At 37.4% G+C, this 20,047-nt stretch overlaps 1 protein-coding gene and 1 long non-coding RNA gene across 14 annotated transcripts in view; one reads left to right on the forward strand and one right to left on the reverse strand.

The window, feature by feature from the left end:
* Positions 1–7,644, forward strand: part of rsh (radish) — a 181,943-nt gene extending 174,299 nt beyond the window's left edge. For all 11 annotated transcript variants that reach the window (XM_067086104.1, XM_067086108.1, XM_067086098.1 and 8 more), the window contains 4 exons: positions 2,479–2,661; positions 3,945–4,049; positions 5,675–5,911; positions 6,429–7,644. In XM_067086104.1, the coding sequence (XP_066942205.1) occupies positions 2,479–2,661; positions 3,945–4,049; positions 5,675–5,911; positions 6,429–6,602 (699 nt within the window). In that variant the 3' untranslated portion in view covers positions 6,603–7,644. The remainder of the gene's footprint in view (positions 1–2,478; positions 2,662–3,944; positions 4,050–5,674; positions 5,912–6,428) is intronic.
* The window catches only part of LOC136828253 (uncharacterized), a 295,190-nt gene that overhangs the window by 226,916 nt on the left and 48,227 nt on the right, over positions 1–20,047 (reverse strand). The window lies entirely within an intron of this gene.

Raw genomic sequence — 20,047 nt, forward strand, 5'->3', positions numbered from 1 at the left:
ATAGAAATTAAGTTGTCAAAAAATAATGGAAATGTTTACTTCATTTGGCTATCAAGAAAAGATAAAAAAGAAACTACCTGGTGTTATATATAAAAGTTTTGGCTGTTTATAGAAGTTGTCAAAAAAATAACGGAAATATCTAAGTTCATTTGGCTATTAAGAAAACAAAATCTATAACCCTTAACCTTAACCCTCTTTCCAAACATCATTCCCTACCTCGCCACACTTTTCCACAAAGCATGAACCCAGAAAATAAAAAAAAAATAAAAAAATTAAATGAAAAAAATCAATTCACACACACAGAAATCGACATTACATAATACAAGGCATGAATCAGTTTTCAGAAATCGAGATTAGGATAGACTGAGAAATATTATCCCAAGTTTTTTTTTTATCCTATATTGAACTATTGTGGGAAAATGCAGCATTTTTTAATGACAAAACGTTCACGTCCTTTAACCAAAAAAAAAAGGCGTCATATCTGCTTCTTAATAGCACTTAATTTTTTACAAATAATATCCATGTAAAAAAATATCCATGTACTTAATGCACCGTGACTATGTGTTAAATTATTTTTTTAAATGTTTGCACGGAATGCTTGTAAATGGTTAAACATGTAGAAATGGCTATGATAAATGTTCAGTAGTACAGTAGTGTCTGCATGCAAACAGAAATGCTGTAATTAAATCTATTAAACTCTCTCCGTCTATGCTTTCACATCTGTAATTAATTCCCATTAATTTCTTTATTCATTAAGATTTTCAAAATAGAACATCTTAATCAGACCTTTCTATCAAATGTAAACTGAAGTTTCATGAACTGTAACGATATTAAGTCCTTTCATAGATGAGTTTAATTGTTCATTTTGATCAGTGAATTAGCTTCCCATCAAAATAACTACTTTTGAAACAGGTTGTAATTTTTAAAAGTTCCTTTCCTTTTCCATATCATCCTTTTCACTGGTCTATGTATTATCTATTTCTATGTACTCTATCCAGTTCCCTAATCCACTCATTCCACCGACAGCCCCATTCCGTCCTAATACCTAACCCATCTTCTCTATTCAATTGCATCTACCTTATCCGCCATGTCAGACTGATCCATCAATCAAATTGCTGTTTCATCCCGTATCTACTACATCCCATTGATCCATCAATCAAACTGCTGTTTCATCCACGTACCCAGCTGTCCACACCATCTAGCTCAACAATAATCAAAGCTTACTAATCTATCCAAATCATCAGTGGATCCGTGAGCCCCATACCACTTCGTCTTTCCGTCCCACTATATTAACCAAGTAACCCATTATATCTTTATATTAACACAACCTTCATTCCAATTTCGCCAGCCGATAACTTATGACCAAGTCTTTTAAACAGCCTCTTGCAAATGTCACTCTTTGTGACGGCTCCCCTTCGTCTCTCCCAGGTCATACCAGGAACCAAAGATCCCTACATCAATAACAATCTATTGCCAAAGATTTTCACGAGTCAAACAGCCTCCTTCTTATGTATCTTTTTATAACGGCCCAGAATTACCAGATAGCCTTCCCATTACGGGTCGAAAATCTACTTTAAATGTTCATCTTCACAGTGGCTAACCAAATATCTAGCCATTTTCATCATAAATCCTACAATCTCTCTCCAGTCTCTCTTTCATTCCTCCCCTATCCAATTCGGATAAAGCCCGTCCTTATAAGTCTCGCCTCCATTAAAAAGTTTCTCTTTCTCTCTTCCCCAACACCCTGTAATTAAACAAAACATAATCGTCAAATGTTCAAATAATCTCCTTCATGTCAGGCTTCACAAGAATCTTCTTCTAAGTCCAGTTCGTCTTAACAAGTCGCAATTCCATCAGAAAATAACCTCCTTCACAACGACCCATCTTGACCATAGTCCTCCAAAAATACCTCTGTGACTCAAAAACCTCTCCATGTGTCTATCATTTCAGTGTCTAACCCATCCTAAATTTTCTCAACTGCATCAGTAAATAAATCTCTTTACAACGGCTCATCTCTACCCCAAAAACCCCATAAAAAAATGTTTTAAAAACCAAAACTTCTATGACCTTCAACTTCCATCAGCAAGTATCTCTCGTTACAACGGCCCATAAAAAATATACAAAAAAAAAAATTTGTTACTCGAACAACCTCCTTCAACTTCAGTAGCAAATATCTCTCTCTTTGCAACGGCCCTCTCCACCCCACACCCCAAAAAAATATTGAACAAAAAAGAAATAAACCTTCTATAACTCGAACCTCCTTCAACTTCATCAGCAAACATCTCTCTTTATAATGCCCCTCCTCTACCCCAAAAACCCCCCAAAAAACCTCCAACCACCTCCTTCAACTCCATCACCAAACACCTCTCTTCGCAACGGCCCATCTCTACCCAAAAACCCCATAAAAACAAAAAACTTCTATGACCCGAACAACCTCCTCCTTCAACCCACACGTTTTAACGCCTTCGCTGCCGACAGTTCACCATCATAGAGTTCGAGCACGACACCCTCCGTATCCTGCTGGACTACCTGCACACCGGATCCTGTCCTCTGACCTGCACCTCCATCCCGGGACTGATCTGCGCAGCTGAGCACTACGACCTGCCAGAGCTCCTGCAGGCCTGCTTCCACCATGCCAAGCAGTTCCTGCGCATCGAAGTGGTAGGTCAAGAGGAGTTGAATTGGACTCAATTGAATATAGAATTGGGGTGGTAGGTCAAGAGGAGTTGAATTGGACTGAATTGAATATAGAATTGGGGTGGTAGGTCAAGAGGAGTTGAATTGGACTCAATTGAATATAGAATTGGGGTGGTAGGTCAAGAGGAGTTGAATTGGACTCAACTGAATATAGAATTGGGGTGGTAGGTCAAGAGGAGTTGAATTGGACTGAATTGAATATAGAATTGGGGTGGTAGGTCAAGAGGAGTTGAACTGGACTGAATTGAATATAGAATTGGGGTGGTAGGTCAAGAGGAGTTGAACTGGACTGAATTGAATATAGAATTGGGGTGGTAGGTCAAGAGGAGTTGAACTGGACTGAATTGAATATAGAATTGGGGTGGTAGGTCAAGGTCTGGACTGAACTGAATATAGAATTGGGGTGGTAGGTCAAGAGGAGTTGAACTGGACTGAATTGAATATAGAGTTGGGGTGGTAGGTCAAGAGGAGTTGAACTGGACTGAATTGAATATAGAGTTTAGGCCAAAGGCCAAGCACAGGGACCTATGGGGTCATTTAGTGCTGAAATGGAAATTGACAGTAAAAGGTTTGAAAGGTGTAACAGGAGGAAAACCTCAAAGCAGTTGCACTATGAATCAATTGTTAGGATAGGGTGGAGAGCAAGATGGAAGAAAGAGAATCTGAAAGGAGGTACAGTAAAAGGAATGAAAGGGGTTACAACTAGGAGCCTAAGGAAGGCACGCTGCAAAGAACCTTAAGTAATGCCTACGGTGCACCGCATGAGGTCCACTGACGGCACTAACCCCCTACGGGGTCCGGTAAATACTGCCCCATGTCGTGTTGCAAAATGCTACAAGCCCAGAGGGGGGGGGGCCTTAAGTAATGCCTACAGTGCACCGCATGAGGTCCACTGATGGCACTAGCCCCCTACGGGGTCCCGTAAATACTGCCCCATGTCAAGTTGCAAAATGCTACAAGCCCAGAGGGGGGTCCCCCCCAATAAGGAAAGAAGCCCAGTGTGGAAAAGACAAAATTTAAAAATAAACTTCAAAAGCAAAATAATAAAGACATAAAATAAAACCAATAAAGCGTGAGAGAAGACTCGCGTGACTCTTCTTATAATACAAGTGTGTGTATATATATATATATATATATATATATATATATATATATATATATATATATATATATATATATATATATATATATATATATATATATATATAATAATAAGTAAATATTCTGAGATTAAACCCTCTCCACAGGTATGCAACATGCTGAGTAGTCTCGAGAACTACTACTGGAGGTACACATCAGCCTCAGAGCTCGTCAACATGATCCTGGCCTTCGTGGAGACCAGAGCTCCCCAGGTAAGATGTGACAATTATTTGTACTGCAACACTGCAACTTGAGAGAGAGAGAGAAAGAGAGAGAGAGAGAGGTCATGGTATCGTCATTATCAGAGAGAAGGATAGATTGACGAAGAGGTTATGCAGATAATCTCGTCATAATTCTCAGAGAGAGAGAGAGAGAGAGAGAGAGAGAGAGAGAGAGAGAGAGAGAGAGAGAGAGAGAGCTGTCTGATGACTGGCTTTCTGCTAATCAGTTAATATACATCAAGTTGTTCTTGTGATGTTTCCTAATGTTCACAGACGTCAGCTATGATTGATCCTTGGGCTTTTAACTATCTAAACTCTGTACTCACTACAACTTTCCCAAAGAACAAAAGGTTTACTTAGTGTCTGTGTGCTTCATCACCTCTTACACTTCCCATAATAGCTACAAATTTACCCTAAATCTCTCATTCAATTTGGGAAACATATTTCCAAAGAGATCTCCGTTCTTCATACAGTCAGCACCTCACCTCGTTTCCACAACGCTGTCAGAAATCGTTAGAGAACTCTCGCTTTGTTATACAAACTCGCAATGCTCAAATTTTCTCGTCGGGTTCACCATTTAAGAATTCGGGCACAGATCCTTTCAAATGAATCAAAATATTAACAGCTTAAATAAAGAAGGAAGCGCCAATACACTGAAATTTGTAATTTGCGAATTTAGTCATTCTGATTCTATGAGGTGCACTGTATTGAAAAATCAATGCTAAACTTCAGATTCTTTGAAATTTTTCATTTCCTGTCCATTATACGTTTACAATACCCATTCTACTGGTAACATTCACCATATTTATGTAGTGAAATTTCCAAATACCATCAGGTTGAATTTCTCTCTGACAGCCTCGTAATCCAAAAAGGAAATAAAAGAAGTTCTCTTTTAAAACACACTGCACAAACAAACAGTCAGTCATCCCCAGCCTCCCTGAAAAATTCGGTTTTGAAAACTGCTTCTGTACTAATTCACTCAAACAAAATGGTTTACATATGATCTACTCCATATTTCTTAGGGTACTCATATCCTGTTTTCAGAGGTGATTCCCAAGATGAAAGGGTATCTAAATTTAAAATTACCCAAATTTCCATTTGTGTCTGATGTCCTCATTTGCAGTATATTAATTTTACTTCAAAAATCTCCAAGATCATTCTTATAAACAGTACAGCATCCTCCATTTTTTAAGTTTTCCAGAGTCCAGAGAGTACCTATCTTTTTAAGCATTCCATAGTTCACTGGTAAATTTCTTTATACATTAAAAACACTGGATTCTAGGTTTTCGAACCAGGAAGCATTTAATTTCTTGATACACTCAACTGCCGATTTTATAGGTATACCAGTGTCAAGGAAGAAAAATTCTCCATACTCTTACACTTTGGTTTGACAGGTGCTCCAGATTTTATAGGTATACCACTGTCGAGGAAGAAAAACTCTCCAAGCTCTTAAACTCTGGTTCCACAGGTGTTCCAGATTTTATAGGTACACCACTGTCGAAGAGGAAAAATTCTCCATACTCTTCAACTTTGGTTTGACAGGTGTTCCAGATTTGACAGGTATACCACTGTCGAGAAAGTGAAATTCTCCATACTCTCAAACTTTGGTTCCACAGGTGTTCCAGAGTCCAGACTTCCTGCAACTCTCAGAATCGATGGTTCACATGATGATGGCTCGCAACCTGGAAGTGGCCGAGATCACGAAGTTCGAGGCAATGTTAGCCTGGGCCAAACACAGAGTGAGAATGAAGGGTGTCTCAAAGGCAGACTCCCGAGTAGAGTTCCGATGCATCATGGAAAGGCTGACGAGGGAACTCAAACCTTACAGAATATCACCTCAAGACCTCATTAAGGTCAGTTACAATACCTAAGACCTCACACTATCCAAGATCTAATTAGTGTTAGTTCATTCATAGTATCTAATACCTCATAAATGTTACCTCACAACATCTAAGATCTCATGAACGTTTGTTCACTCACAGCACCTGATATCTCTTCACCATTAATTCATTTACAATACATAAGATCTCAAGCATATTAGTTCACAGATACTATCTAAGGTCTCTTAAAACATCAGAGATCCCAAATATGTTAATAAAATACATGAGATTTCATAAATGCTAGTTCACACAAAATATATACTTTTGTTAGTTTACACACAGTACAAGATCTAAGGAATGCAGGTTCACTTAATATGTACATAACCTTATAGGGTACCAAATGTAACATAAATTTATCTACCCTGCGATCTAAACATTATATGATTACGTCAGTCTTAGGTCACACCGGCCTAAGAATGTTTACTTCGGTATTACTTAAACACCATTTACCTCATGAGAAGTGATTTACCATATGGTCTGACAATTCCAGATCGTGCTGCCCAGCAAAGCCATCAAGAACGAACGAATCCTGGAGACCCTGATGTTCCAGGCCAACTCTGGAATGTACCGCATCAACGACTCCTACCTGGAGGCCTGCCAACAGCGCCTTCAGAAGCAAGACTCCAAGTTTAGTGAATGGGAATCTTTTGACTACGGCCTATAGCGATGGCGCCCTTCCTTCCACAAGGCGAATGGTCCTGATCCCGACGCTCCGGAGGAGGTCGCTTTAGAAGCTCCAGCGAAGACATCTCTTCGTGCTCCTCTGGAAAAATCTCTTGATCGTTCCGTGACAATTTCTGTTGCTACTCTGGAAATGTCTCTTAGTGCTCTCATACAGATTTCTCTTGATGTTCTCGTGAAGATTTCTCTTTATACACTAGAGATAACTCACCTTGATGCTCTCAAGGAGAGTTCTCTTGATGCTCTAGAATGAATATTTCTCTTGATGCTGCGAGGGAGATTTCTCCTGACGGACTAACGAAGGTTTCTTCTGATACACTTAAGGGATTTCTCTTGATGCTATAATGAAGATATTCTTGATGCTGTAAAATGATTTCTCTTAAAACGTTCCGAAGATCCCTTCTAATGCCCTGAAGGCGATTTCTCTATATATTCTTAGGAAAATACCTCTTGATGCTCTGTTGAAGATCTCTCTTAAATGCTCTTAGAAAAAATATCATGATACACTTACTACAAAGATCTCTACCTCTTTATGAGAAGCCATTAACACTGAACGTACTGTACATCACGATGTTTGAGAGCTGCCTGGCTTCAGATGCTCTCCAAGCTTGACCTTGCAAACTATGGTGCGCCACAGGATGATAATCTCTCTCTGTTTCTCTCTCCCAAGGAATCTTATACTAAACCATTCTAACCAAACGTCATTAGTGAAAAAGTGCTGGGCAAATATGGCTTGCAGGAACTAAAAATAACATTCAAATCTCGCTCCGGATGCTCATCAAAAAGATTTTATACCTAAAATATATATAAAAAAATTTCAAATATTAAACTATAAAATCCAAAATTTTATTGAATGATGACAACGGTTTTTGACACAGCAAAACAACTACATAACGGATAATGATGCGGCAAAGTCAGATTTTTTTTCCAAATTTCATGCGATTAATGTCACTGATCGGCCATTTGTGATCAACAGATTCCCTTTCATGAAACCATGAAGATGAGACAGAGACGAAACATAGGTACATGTGCATATATATATATATATATATATATATATATATATATATATATATATATATATATATATATATATATATATATATATATATATATGTACATATATATATATATATATATATATATATATATATAATATATATATATATATATATATATACAATATATATACATATATATAAAATATATATAAATATACATATATATAAAATACATATATATACAGTATGTATGTGTGTATATATATATATATATATATATATATATATATATATATATATATATAATATATGCAACCCCGCTCATACGTAATGCAAGTCAATTCGACGCAAACACGTTTCAAAAGAACTTCCATTGAAACATGGAAACTCCCTCCCCAATCCTAGAAAGACCCGTTACCTAAAATGCCGTAATGATTACCTGTCAGTCCCATGAAATATGACTCAAAATGACTGGACAACTGCCACCCACCAGCATCTCATATAAACACACATTAAAAATAGCCCAAAGCTGAAATGTATGTACTAGATTATCATATAATTAAGCATCGTATACATAGTGTGTATATATAAATTATATATGTATCATGTACGTACATATACTACTATGTATATGCGTTTCCCATTACTGAACGATTCAACGGACACAGAATTATGCATAGTATACATGTATATGTACTGCATAGTATATATGTATATGTACATATACACAGTATAGGCTATATGTAGTACATAAACTACTATGTATATGCTTGTCGATTCATCGGACACAGATTACAAACAAACAAAAATTCTATGCATGTACCGATTTCAACCTTTGGCACCAAAAAAAAAACTAAAAAACAAAGACATAAAAAATACAATCAGCTTTTCCAAAAATCCAAAGAGAACGATTAACTAATTCTAAAATAACTATTCATAACATCATCAATGCTATCAACACCACTACTTATTAAGGGTGAGCGTTGTCTAATTTATTATTATTATTATTATTATATTATTCAGATACTGAACCCTATTCTTATGAAACAAACCCACCAAAGGGGCTACAGACTTGAAATTCAAGCTTCCAAAGAATATTATGGTGTTCATTAGAAAAATGAAAACCACCACAGTCAGGAATCGAGACACAACGATTCCAAGGAAAATGGAATTGCACTAAATTTAATGACTGAAAAAAAAAATCCCATTACAGGCTTTAAGTTTCATATTAATGTACTGACAAAAAGGCAACCATCTACGGAAAGACAGTAGTATTTTATTCCATAAATGCGACAAACCACTACTCATGTCAATATATATATATATATATATATATATATATATATATATATATATATATATATATATTATATATATATATATACAGTCCCCGGTTTACGACGGGGGTTCTGTTTTTACCCTGCGTTGTAAACCGAAAATCGTCGTAAGCCGAAAAATCGTCGATAATCGTCGAAAATCGTCAAAAATCCTAAGAAAACCTTACTTTCAATGTTTTGAGTGTATTGAAAATGATGTAAACTGCATTTTTATTGAGTTTTTTATAAAATAAAACTCCAAATTTGGATTATTCTGCAGTTTTGGAGCCATATTTCTTCCGTCAGATTGGCGTACGACACATCGTAACCCAGGAACATGCGTCGTAAACCGGGAAATAATTTCTGATGAATATATTTGAAAAGCGTCGTAACCTCGGAATGTCATAAGCCAGACCCGTCGTAAACTGGGGACTGCCTTTATATATACATATATATATATCTATCTATATATATATCTATCTATATATATATATATATATATATATATATATATATATATATATATATATAAAGTACACAGATGGAGAAAACCCGTATATACTTTTCATATATATATATATACATCCCTCTGCAACATGCAAAAATTATTAGTCAAACGGCTTTTTTTTTAGTCTTTTTATCTTTTTTTTGTCTCTCACTCTTTCCTTCTCTCTCTCTCTGTCTCTCACTATCTCTCAAGTAGTTAGAATAGCTTCCGAAAGACAGGCCGAGACCGTTTTTCTACTATATAGATTAAGAGAAGTGGAGAGACCTTTAGAAGAAAACAAAGCGAAACCAAAGAGTGAAAACAGCAAATCTCACTTCGAACGTTGCATCAAAAAATCAAAAGTTCAAAACGTAAATGAAAATATTCCAAATATTTTCCGCGAGTAAATGAAATGATGATAATAATAATTCATATTTTTTAAAGGGTGGGGGTGGGTGGGTGGGCATTTATCAACTTTTTATCCATAACTAACATATATATATATATATACGAGGATTTAGAAATATGACTTCCATTCACGACTTTTTTGAAATCTTAAATCACTAGACTAGATCAGTTTTTTGAAGCATTCTCGCTCGTACGCAAATACAGTAGATCCACTTGAAATCATTCCCCTGTGAATTTTAATCAGTTCTTCTTTCCCCCGCATTTACATTCCTACATAGATCCATTTTCCAATATCTCGCTTGTATACGTAGACGATACATAGACGACCGCGAATCTGCGCATACTATACATAGGAAAGGGGGGTGGTGGGGGGCTGAGACCCGACCCCCTCCCCAAAACAGCCTTCAAGGCGATTCCAATTATTATACAGAGACAGCAGAGCCACATTAGAAGCATTTGTAACTGTTTAAAAAAAAAAAACAATATTGCATTTTAGTAGATGAATATTATTTTTCAAAGTAGCTATTGTAATATCATAACATATCAAGTCTGTTCATATACAAAAAAAAAAAACTGTGTGTATAATTACTCTGTAAGAACAGTCTGTCGAAATACGCTTATATATAATATATATATAATTTAAGGCTGGTTATACTAAGGGGCATCAACCCCCCTGAGGTTGGGGACACTCCGGCGGGGGCGTCTGCAGACGCCGCGGGTCAAAAGAAAACCGTTCTCTCACTTCAGGAACAGGGCGTTACTTGACACGGTCTGACTGATCCGTGACTGACAAGTAACGGTAAATGACACTGAGATTATGAATGAGAGCAGATTTATTATTAGTGCAGCGTAACGGATAAAAATTGGCAGCTGACAAACTCACAAAGTGACACTGGATTGTACTTGACAAGAAATGGTAAATAAATGATATATTTACAGGTGAATGAAGATGGATTCTACAAAAAATATATAGTAAATGACAGGGGGGGTGGGTTATCACTAACAAAAGAAGTTAATGACGTAGGATTGTAACTGACAAGAAATGTTAAATATTATGGAAATACACCTGAAAAAAAATGGTAGCTGGAGTGAGGTTTTAACTGACATGAAACTGTAAACAGCATTTAATGATAACTAGGAAGAAATGGCAAATGACATGGGATTTTAACTGACCTTAAATGGCAAACGACATAATGACAACTGACGAGAAATGGTAGATGACCGGGGATTATGACTGACAATAAAAACTGGCACGAGATATGTAAACGACAACGGCAGATTATCAAGGTAACAACAGATAATGAAAATATAAGTAATGTGGGTAAGGCAACTGACAAAAGATGATAAAATTTGGCAGGTGGGTTAAGTGAAAAGAACTTCATAGATGACCAGCAGAAAAAGTCATAAAAGTGGGAACGAAAAGGCAACAGGTGACTTGCAGAGGTGTTAGATTTAGGAAATGTCTTCATGCTTGTGTTGACAACTATGTGAAACATGTCATATGAGACATGTCCCACTTTCATAGCCCTGACGATAAATTTGCATAATTCTTGGAGCAGTGTTGGCAGAATTGTTAATGAGAAACATGACAATATCTTTCACAGAATGCATTTATAATCCACTACATAGTTCCATTCTGACAATAACTACATTAGTTAAAAATTTGCAATCACTCTGTGGCATTTCTTTTTATTTGTGACTTTGCATTTAGAGATGACTATTTGGTAGCTTTAGCTAATGAATGATTTTTGTACTTAATAATCACAACTGGTTTACTTGTAACTGTACATGGAATAATTAGTCAATTGGTAATTTGCAGGTAGTGATTCTATTATAATCTCGCAACTTGCAACTTTGCATTTCACGAATGGTGCATCTGTAACTTTGTAATTACTGACTTATTCACTTTTAACTTTAAAATGAGTGAATTGAGTTGTCAAAGGATTCACTTGTGATGTTAAATGTGTTCATCTTACAGCTATGAGTTTGCAGGTCGAGAACTTTGTTTTGAAATTTGGATTTAATTATAGGTTATCATGAACGTTTTATTCAACGATGGAATTACCTTAATGTGTTTTTAATGAACGGTTCATTCTCAGCTTTTAAAGCTCGTGGCTGGTTCAACTTGAAATTTAGAATCTATGAATTGTTCGTCTGTAACTCTACCTTTGATGGTTGGTTCACTTGTGACTTTGAAGTTAATGGTTGGTTCATTTGTTATCTTAACATTATTAACTCGTCCATTCGCAACTTTATCAACTTGAAACCAGCACTTGTTTGCTTATCAGACATGTAGACTTCGAGTTACACAAAACAAAATTCCCATACAACTGCTTCATAATTTTGCTACTTCATGTAAGTTCCCAAAAAACGTGAACTTTTTAATCCACTTAGCTCAAGCAAACACACACACACAAATAACTTTGTTCCTCCCAACGTAATTTGACAAAACATATGCACAAAAGATTTAGATTTTAACCATTGAAGTCAAATTCAGAGAATAACCCCTTCACATGGGACACGGATCTGCCAGGGTCAGGTCACTTTTCCCAGCAACCCACCTGATGTCACACTATAATCAGCTCAGTGGTCTGGTAAAACTAAGGTACACTTAACTACATAATCATTTCAGGGGTCTGCCAGGGTGAGTCACTTTTCCCAGCAACCTACCTGATGCCACACAACGTATTTAGTCATTGCAGCCAAATGGTTCTTGGAGGACCTTTAAAAGATCAGTTTTTATGGACTTATTCAGCTGACTTACAGGACACATGAGAACACTTTACAAAGAGGTTTTACGATTCCTTTCAGAATCTGCCACACGAATCATGAATTCCGTAAAGTATGGCCAATTAAAATGTAACTTGATTTCTTCATTCATTTAACTTACGGACCTTTCAGTTAATCAAATGAGCTGATGCCATAAAGTTAATTTCTAGCAATTAGTCATCATATAATTCATGAGGCTTACATAACTATATATTTTAATTCATATGTGGAAAATGAGCAAGGTGTCCTCTGTCCATTCCAAACTGGGAAAATTATAGGTTAACACTTGAGGCTTCCAAAACATTCTCACCAAAATATGATAAATGAACCTGTTCAATCATCATGAGGCCCATGACATATAAATATTCGCCTGCTTACTTTAGGAAGCTGCTAAAAATGGCCTCCAGACTCATAATTTTAGCATTTTTATCTCACACTTTTAGCTTATAATCCCAAGCTCATATTCATGTGATAATTATACCCGGTGCAAAACAGCTGCCTGCTTATAACTGGGTCCTTTGCCAAAATAAATATACTGATTTTCATCAAACATTACAAATGAACCAATCGCATTTAACTTTGGAGGATATCATGTAAAATTCTGTTGTACACTGACCCTTCCTTCAGATAACTTCTTTAGTCACACACACACACACACACACACACACACACACACACACACATATATATATATATATATATATATATATATATATATATATATATATATATATATATATATATATATAATTATATGAAAATTTGAAGAAGAATTTAGCAGAAACCAATACTTCAAACGAATTACCATACAGATTAGACAGAACCAAGGTTAACCACCGACTGGTAACTGTCAATTTATCGTCAGTAGAAGAAAACAAACAAAAGCTAAAACAAACAAAATCTAAGTCAAACAAAAATAACGAGTGAACCAAAGCAAAAAAAAACATTTTATACTTAATTCGTTAGATTCGTACACAAGTTATTTCCGTTTGTTTCAGTGTCACGGAGTGTGGAATGCCACACAAACAAATCTCTTTTTCTCTCCATCCAGAACTGAAATCCAACAAACCTAGCCTCTAAAAATCTAAATGGAACCGATGCTTTAGTAAGCAAAAGAAAAAAAAAAGTCTCAGTTGTAAAATCTGCATTAAAGCACTCTGTTGCTTGCTCTTGTCGTGGTAATTTGCATTTAAAGGAACTAGCGTTCCTTAAATGCGATTACTGCCTTGTTAATGAAAAGTCACGTGGGGTTTAAATTTTCCATAAAAATTATTATTATTATTATTATTATTATTATTATTATTATTATTATTATTATTATTTTGTTGAATACGATGGCTGCATTATGTAAATTGGTTTTATACTGAGTTTTCTCAATTTTTCTTATAATTCACTTTTCCTGCACATCAATATTAGTCAATGACATTGATGTGCAGGAAAAGCGAATAAGCAAAATTGAGAAAACTTGGTATAAAATCAATTCGCATAATGCAGCCATTAAATTCAACAAAACTTGCCTCAAAGAGGGTCTTCTTCCTTATTATTATTATTATTATTATTATTATTATTATTATTATTATTATTCAGATACTAAACCCTATTCATATGGAACAAGCCCACAGGGGCCACTGACTTGAAATTCAAGCTTCCAAAGGATATGCCGTTTATCAGAACACCATTATTCATCAGATAATTTCACTAAAGTCAGTTTATCCTGTTATGCATGTCTACAGTAACATCACTTATTTCTAGTAATATTGTTTATGATCCCAAGACCACAGATACCTGTTCTTCTTCTTCGTCTTCTTTTTCTTTCGACCTTATTAGTCCCACTGTATAGCAGGGTCGGCCGCTCGAGTCAACATTCTCCGTCTACTTCCATTCCTTGCACCTTCTTCCCCAAGTCCTAACTGCCTTTAAATCCATCCGCTTTAACGACTCGGCTTTACCTCTGTTCTCACCCCTCCATCTTTGTCACACTCAACTTATTCCCTTCGGTCTTCATCATTCACTTCAAATTTATATGAACCCTGGCGAGGCGAGGCCATTCCAAGCTTCTCAACGCGTTCTTCCCTTATCCGTGACTTTTCTGAGCAAGCTACCAACTCTTGATGCAGATTCTCCCAATCTCTGTTGTTCAGTGTGCGCGTAGGGAAAATATATTTCAGAAGTTAGGGCAAATAAAATCATTCGTCGGTTCTAAGTGCATTCGAAAATGTAAAATGTACTCATGCAGATTGTACTCTTTGTATATGTAACCTGTAAATGTGTATAAACTGTTATTGCATGTAACAGATTATCGTGGGACTGTTCAGTGCAGACAATATTTATACATGTCAGAAGGGATAGCATCAGTTAGAGCTGTTGAGTGTATCCATTCACGAATCCCTTGAAGAAGTGTTTGGGAATTTTGTAAAACTTGATTTTTGTTTAATTCTAAATACCCAAGCGACTGCACAGGAAGCCCTTGTGTAAACAATATTTGCGAAAGTGGAGTCTGAGGGAGAGGAGAACGAGGGATTCTGCGGGATCTCAGAGTAGGTCTCGGGTATTTAACAAGTAAGGTAGTACAAGACAGTAAACGCTAACTGCAAGTTCACACTTCAGGGAAGTCCTTGTTTCAAGCATGTAGTCACCTTCAGAGGCTGACAGATTTCAATTAGGTTCTTCAACTGAATTCAGCAAAATTTTTTTTCTTGAATTAAACACTGCTTTTTTTGGAAGATAAACTCTTGTGCTGTTAACAATCTAAACATATATACTTACTACCTGCCATTACTTTCAAGTACAAAGATAAACATCAAATAAAATGTAGATTTGGAAAAGGAGACAAGGATTTAAAGATAGACTTCAAACGCTACCATGACCAGTTAGTGACAGTAAGCAAACATAAAGCTTATGTGCCCTAAATGAAACGCAGTACCCAACACACAGAGGCCAATAATTCTCAACATGGGGTTATCCATTTCAAGTCAATGTGGGCAAGAGGTAATTTGCCCGTGGCAAGTGATACCCACAATTCCTCAAGGTCTCGTTAGTACCACCTAGGGCCTCTACTTTGTGGTTTCTTAGATGTAGGGGCGCCAAAACCAGAATTGCCTGTGGCACTATATAACATCGTCATCATCATCATCATCATGATCATCGTATTTGGACTGTTCCTTCCTCACATCTGTCGTAATCTTTAGATATTCGTGTATAATGCATGTCACTTTTCCCGTCGCTTGACGACCTCAAAGGAGATTCTCATAGTGTTTATGATTTGTAGTGACTCCTATAAACGACTTGAGTAAATAAAATATATAAAAAAAAGAGGTAATAAAAACATTGAAATTGTATAGTCTCTCTCCAGCTGTAGGTCTTGAGGTACACTGTGCTGGTGGTGTTACTTTTGCTGTTTTCTGAGTGTTCATCTTTCAGTGGGTTTAACCGGTGGCATTGAGAGGCGCTCCAACACCAACGGCAGCTCTTCCTTCCATCTGCCGACGCTGCTGAACCTTAGGAGACACCATCTGCATGTTCCTAAAGGTGACTGATTCTCTTTTGAAACCCAGTACCATGGATGTAACTGTATTCTGGCCTCTTAGGTTTCGTCACTCGTAAACGACAACATACATCCCAACTGAGTAAAACTTTGCGCTCTAATCTCGTTTTGGCGAAGGGGTAAGACCAACAAACCCCTTCTGAGGGTTTCCTCGGAATTTTCATCAAAAAGTAACAGGGCTTCGATCCTACTTTCCTTCACTTCATCCATGGCTGTTCAAGGGCCCTCCTCCCATCCCCGGCACTAATTGTGCCCACGTCTACAGTGCCTACCCCTCTGGCCAGGGCTGCTCCATATTGTAGGGGGTCTCACACCCTCTGCTTGTTGTCATCATCCCATTGTGTCATGGATTCCTCACATAGCAGGAAAGCACTACTAGTATAAAACTGTTCAGAAAAATCTTGTGCCTGGCAGGCGTTTCGCCCTCCTGGCTGTTTATAGTATGAGACTATACCCTCTAATGATGTGGAGACGGGAGAGGAGAGGTTGCCAGGACATAGGAAAAGATAATAAAAAAAAAAAAATAAGGGGGCATAAGCCTTAACTGCTGAGATTTTGCTGCTAAATCTGACAATATATTTGAGAGTGAGAAAGGGAAAGCAACAAATTCCCTCTTTTATCACCCGCAGTTACTCAACTTGGAAGTACTTGAGTTAACATACTGTTCTTCTCTCTCCCCCTCTCTTCCTGATAAGTTGTGCAGCTAGTGATGCCTCAGCAAAACAGGCTATGTAGCCCCTCTGGCCACTTCAATTCTCCCTCCAAATTCATCGTCCTCTTCACTCCTCTTCCTCATGAGAGAAGGCAAAAGGACTCCGCTGTGGCAGGACTCAGTCTAGGAGTTCTTTGCTCCTCTTCCTCATGAGAGAAGGCACAAAGGACTCCGCTGTGGCAGGACTCAGTCTAGGAGTTCTTTGCTCCTCTCCTCATGAGAGAAGGCACAAAGGACTCTGCTGTGGCAAGACTCAGTCTACGAGTTCTTTGCTCCTCTTCCTCATGAGAGAAGGCACAAAGGACTCTGCTGTGGCAGGACTCAGTCTAGGAGTTCTTTGCTCCTCTTCCTCATGAGAGAAGGCACAAAGGACTCCGCTGTGGCAGGACTCAGCCTAGGAGTTCTTTGCTCCTCTCCTCATTCGTCAGTAAAACATAACAAAGGAATAAAACAGACACAACTTCGGCCGAATCTATCTGAAAAGAGAAGGGCGACCTCGTGAAAAACATATAACGGTGTAGATCCTTGACCACGGGTCCCGGTCGTCCCTCCCTCCCTCCCTCCCTCCCTCCCTCCCTCCCCTGAGTTGTGTGTTGTTTTTTCGTATCGGTGTTGCTCCCGTTCATTCTGTCCCTATGATGATTGTTATCTCAAATTCAAAACCTAGATGATATGTGTTTGGATATGTGCCCTTCCATACGTATCCCAAGTCCGACAGTAGTTTTCATGGAGAAAGAAAGGCAGGGAGGAAATGTATGGGGAATGATGACTTCGGGAGTCCCAGCAGCCAGTCAGTCACTTTGGGTGTGGACGAGCCACTTTCGTGGTTTGTGTCAAGTTGTTTAGGGAGTCTTTTAGGCGGAGGCTTTGCGCGTTTATACAATCGATTAACTGATGAGGGTCTCAACTGACAAGCAACGTCAACGACGCAGTGAGAGCACGAGTAGTGTCTGAGAGTTGTTCTTTTCGAAAGCTTCTGAAGATTGTTTCCGACTAGAAAGCACTTTCGTTAAAAGCTAACATTAACCATTCTAACTTTAAAACAAAACCCAATTCATTGGACAGATTTTTCAAAAGTGAAAGGCAAAACATATCCCAACAGTGCCAACGAAAATTGGTCATAAAATCGAATGGGTTGATTCGCTGAATGTTTGGGATCCAGCAGGATCATTCAGAATTCTTTTATGCGACGTTTCCCGACGTCCAAGAGAACTTCTCGAGGCAATAAATTAACACTGGCACTTTATCAGCAACATAAAAGGGTTAGTGGGAAAGTTAACAGAAATTTCTACACCTCTTCAGAAGCCATCAAGAATTTTGCACTGACACTTCTCAGTCCTACTCCTTCGTGAACAAATTTATTGACGAAAGTTTGAGTATATTTTTCTAACTGGAATCAATTCCATTTGATTCGTTGACTGCATCAAAATGAACTGAAACTACCTGGATATAAGAGGCCTCATAAGCAATATGGAACAGGTATATTGCTCCGCAAAGGATCGTCATCTCCAATATAGCCTAAATGGAACGAGTACATGACTCTAAAGAAAATGGAGCCGGTAATTTTAGTCTTAAGTAAAAAAAAAAAAAAAAAAAAGAAGAATGGCGTCATTGTATGTTCTCCAGACCCCGGCCGTATACCGCCACTCCCAGCCATTCTACTTAAGACAAAAAAAAAAAAATGATGATGAACAACTTGGGACTGTTGTAGAAAGATTTTCCCGAGGGAACCAGTGTTATGTATGTAGTAAGGTGTTTTAATTATTTCTCCTCTGTATTTAGTGAGGGCATAGGACAAGGATATGCACTGTTGTTGTCGCTTGCTTTGACAAAGGAAAAAAAAACATGAAAACCTAATTATATATATTTACTTTGCGTAAAACGTTTACGAAATCATCCATGTTCATTCTGACATAATCTAAAGCAGATAATGAGGGTGATGTGTCTTTGTAAAATTTGAAAAAAAAAACAAAATGCGAAAGCGGAAAATCAGGATTAAAAAACCACAATTTGTGATGACAAGTTCCATTATCAGCTTAAGTCTTGTCACCCTCTGTTTCAAATGCAGGAAAATAAAATGAAAAAAATATATATATACATATAAATAATGTACGCTAGATTGTGGCCATTTCTTTTAGCAGTTAAGGAGGAGCGGTACCGTGTTTACCTGTAGAAGAAGATGAAAAAAAAAAAAATTAACCCTTGCTGTGCAAACTATGTGTTCGGAATGTATAACAATCATGTTGTAGTTTAATCAAAAAAAAAAAAAGAATAATGTTATTTGTAATAATGTTGCAAGAGAGAGAGCGTATACCTCTGGTTGTCAAATCTCTTAGCGAAATATTTTTCTACTTTGCATCTTTCTAGTGCTGCTGCGTGGGGGTTTCTTTGCATTCTCAACAAAAGGGGGCTATTAAAAAAACCTCGGTGTGTGAATATTGTGTATGACGCGTGTTTTCAAACAATAACAACAAACAAAAAAAAGGTAAAAAAAAAAAAAAAACTTTGTATGGTGCGTGTTTCCGGACAAATAAACTATGTATGGTGCGTGTTCCCACACAAATTAAAACAAATGAAAATTCTGCCCGAGTTTCTCTAACCTCTGAAGCATCAGCTTTTCTATTCTGTGGCCTCTGAATCATCAGCAGTTCTATTCTGTCACCTCTGAATCATCAGCTGTTTTATTCTGTGGCCTTTGAATCATCAGCATTTCTATTCTGTCACCTCTGAATCATCAGCAATTCTATTCTGTGGCCTCTGAATCATCAGCAGTTCTATTCTGTCACCTCTGAATCATCAGCAATTCTATTCTGTGGCCTCTGAATCATCAGCAGTTCTATTCTGTGACCTCTGAATCATCAGCAGTTCTATCCTGTGGCCTCTGAATCATCAGCACTTCTATCCTGTGGCCTCTGAATCATCAGCACTTCTATTCTGTGACCTCTGAATCATCAGCACTTCTACTCTGTGGCCTCTGAATCATCAGCATTTCTATTCTGTGACCTCTGAATCATCAGCAGTTCTATTCTGTGGCCTCTGAATCATTAGCACTTCTATTCTGTGACCTCTGAATCATCAGCTGTTCTATTCTGTGACCTCTGAATCATCAGCTGTTCTATTCTGTGACCTCCGAAACATCAGCTGTTCTATTCTGTGACCTCTGAATCATCACCTGTTGTATTCTATGACCT

The sequence above is a fragment of the Macrobrachium rosenbergii genome, chromosome 42 (genome assembly GCF_040412425.1).
Source record: "Macrobrachium rosenbergii isolate ZJJX-2024 chromosome 42, ASM4041242v1, whole genome shotgun sequence".
NCBI lineage: Eukaryota > Metazoa > Arthropoda > Malacostraca > Decapoda > Palaemonidae > Macrobrachium > Macrobrachium rosenbergii.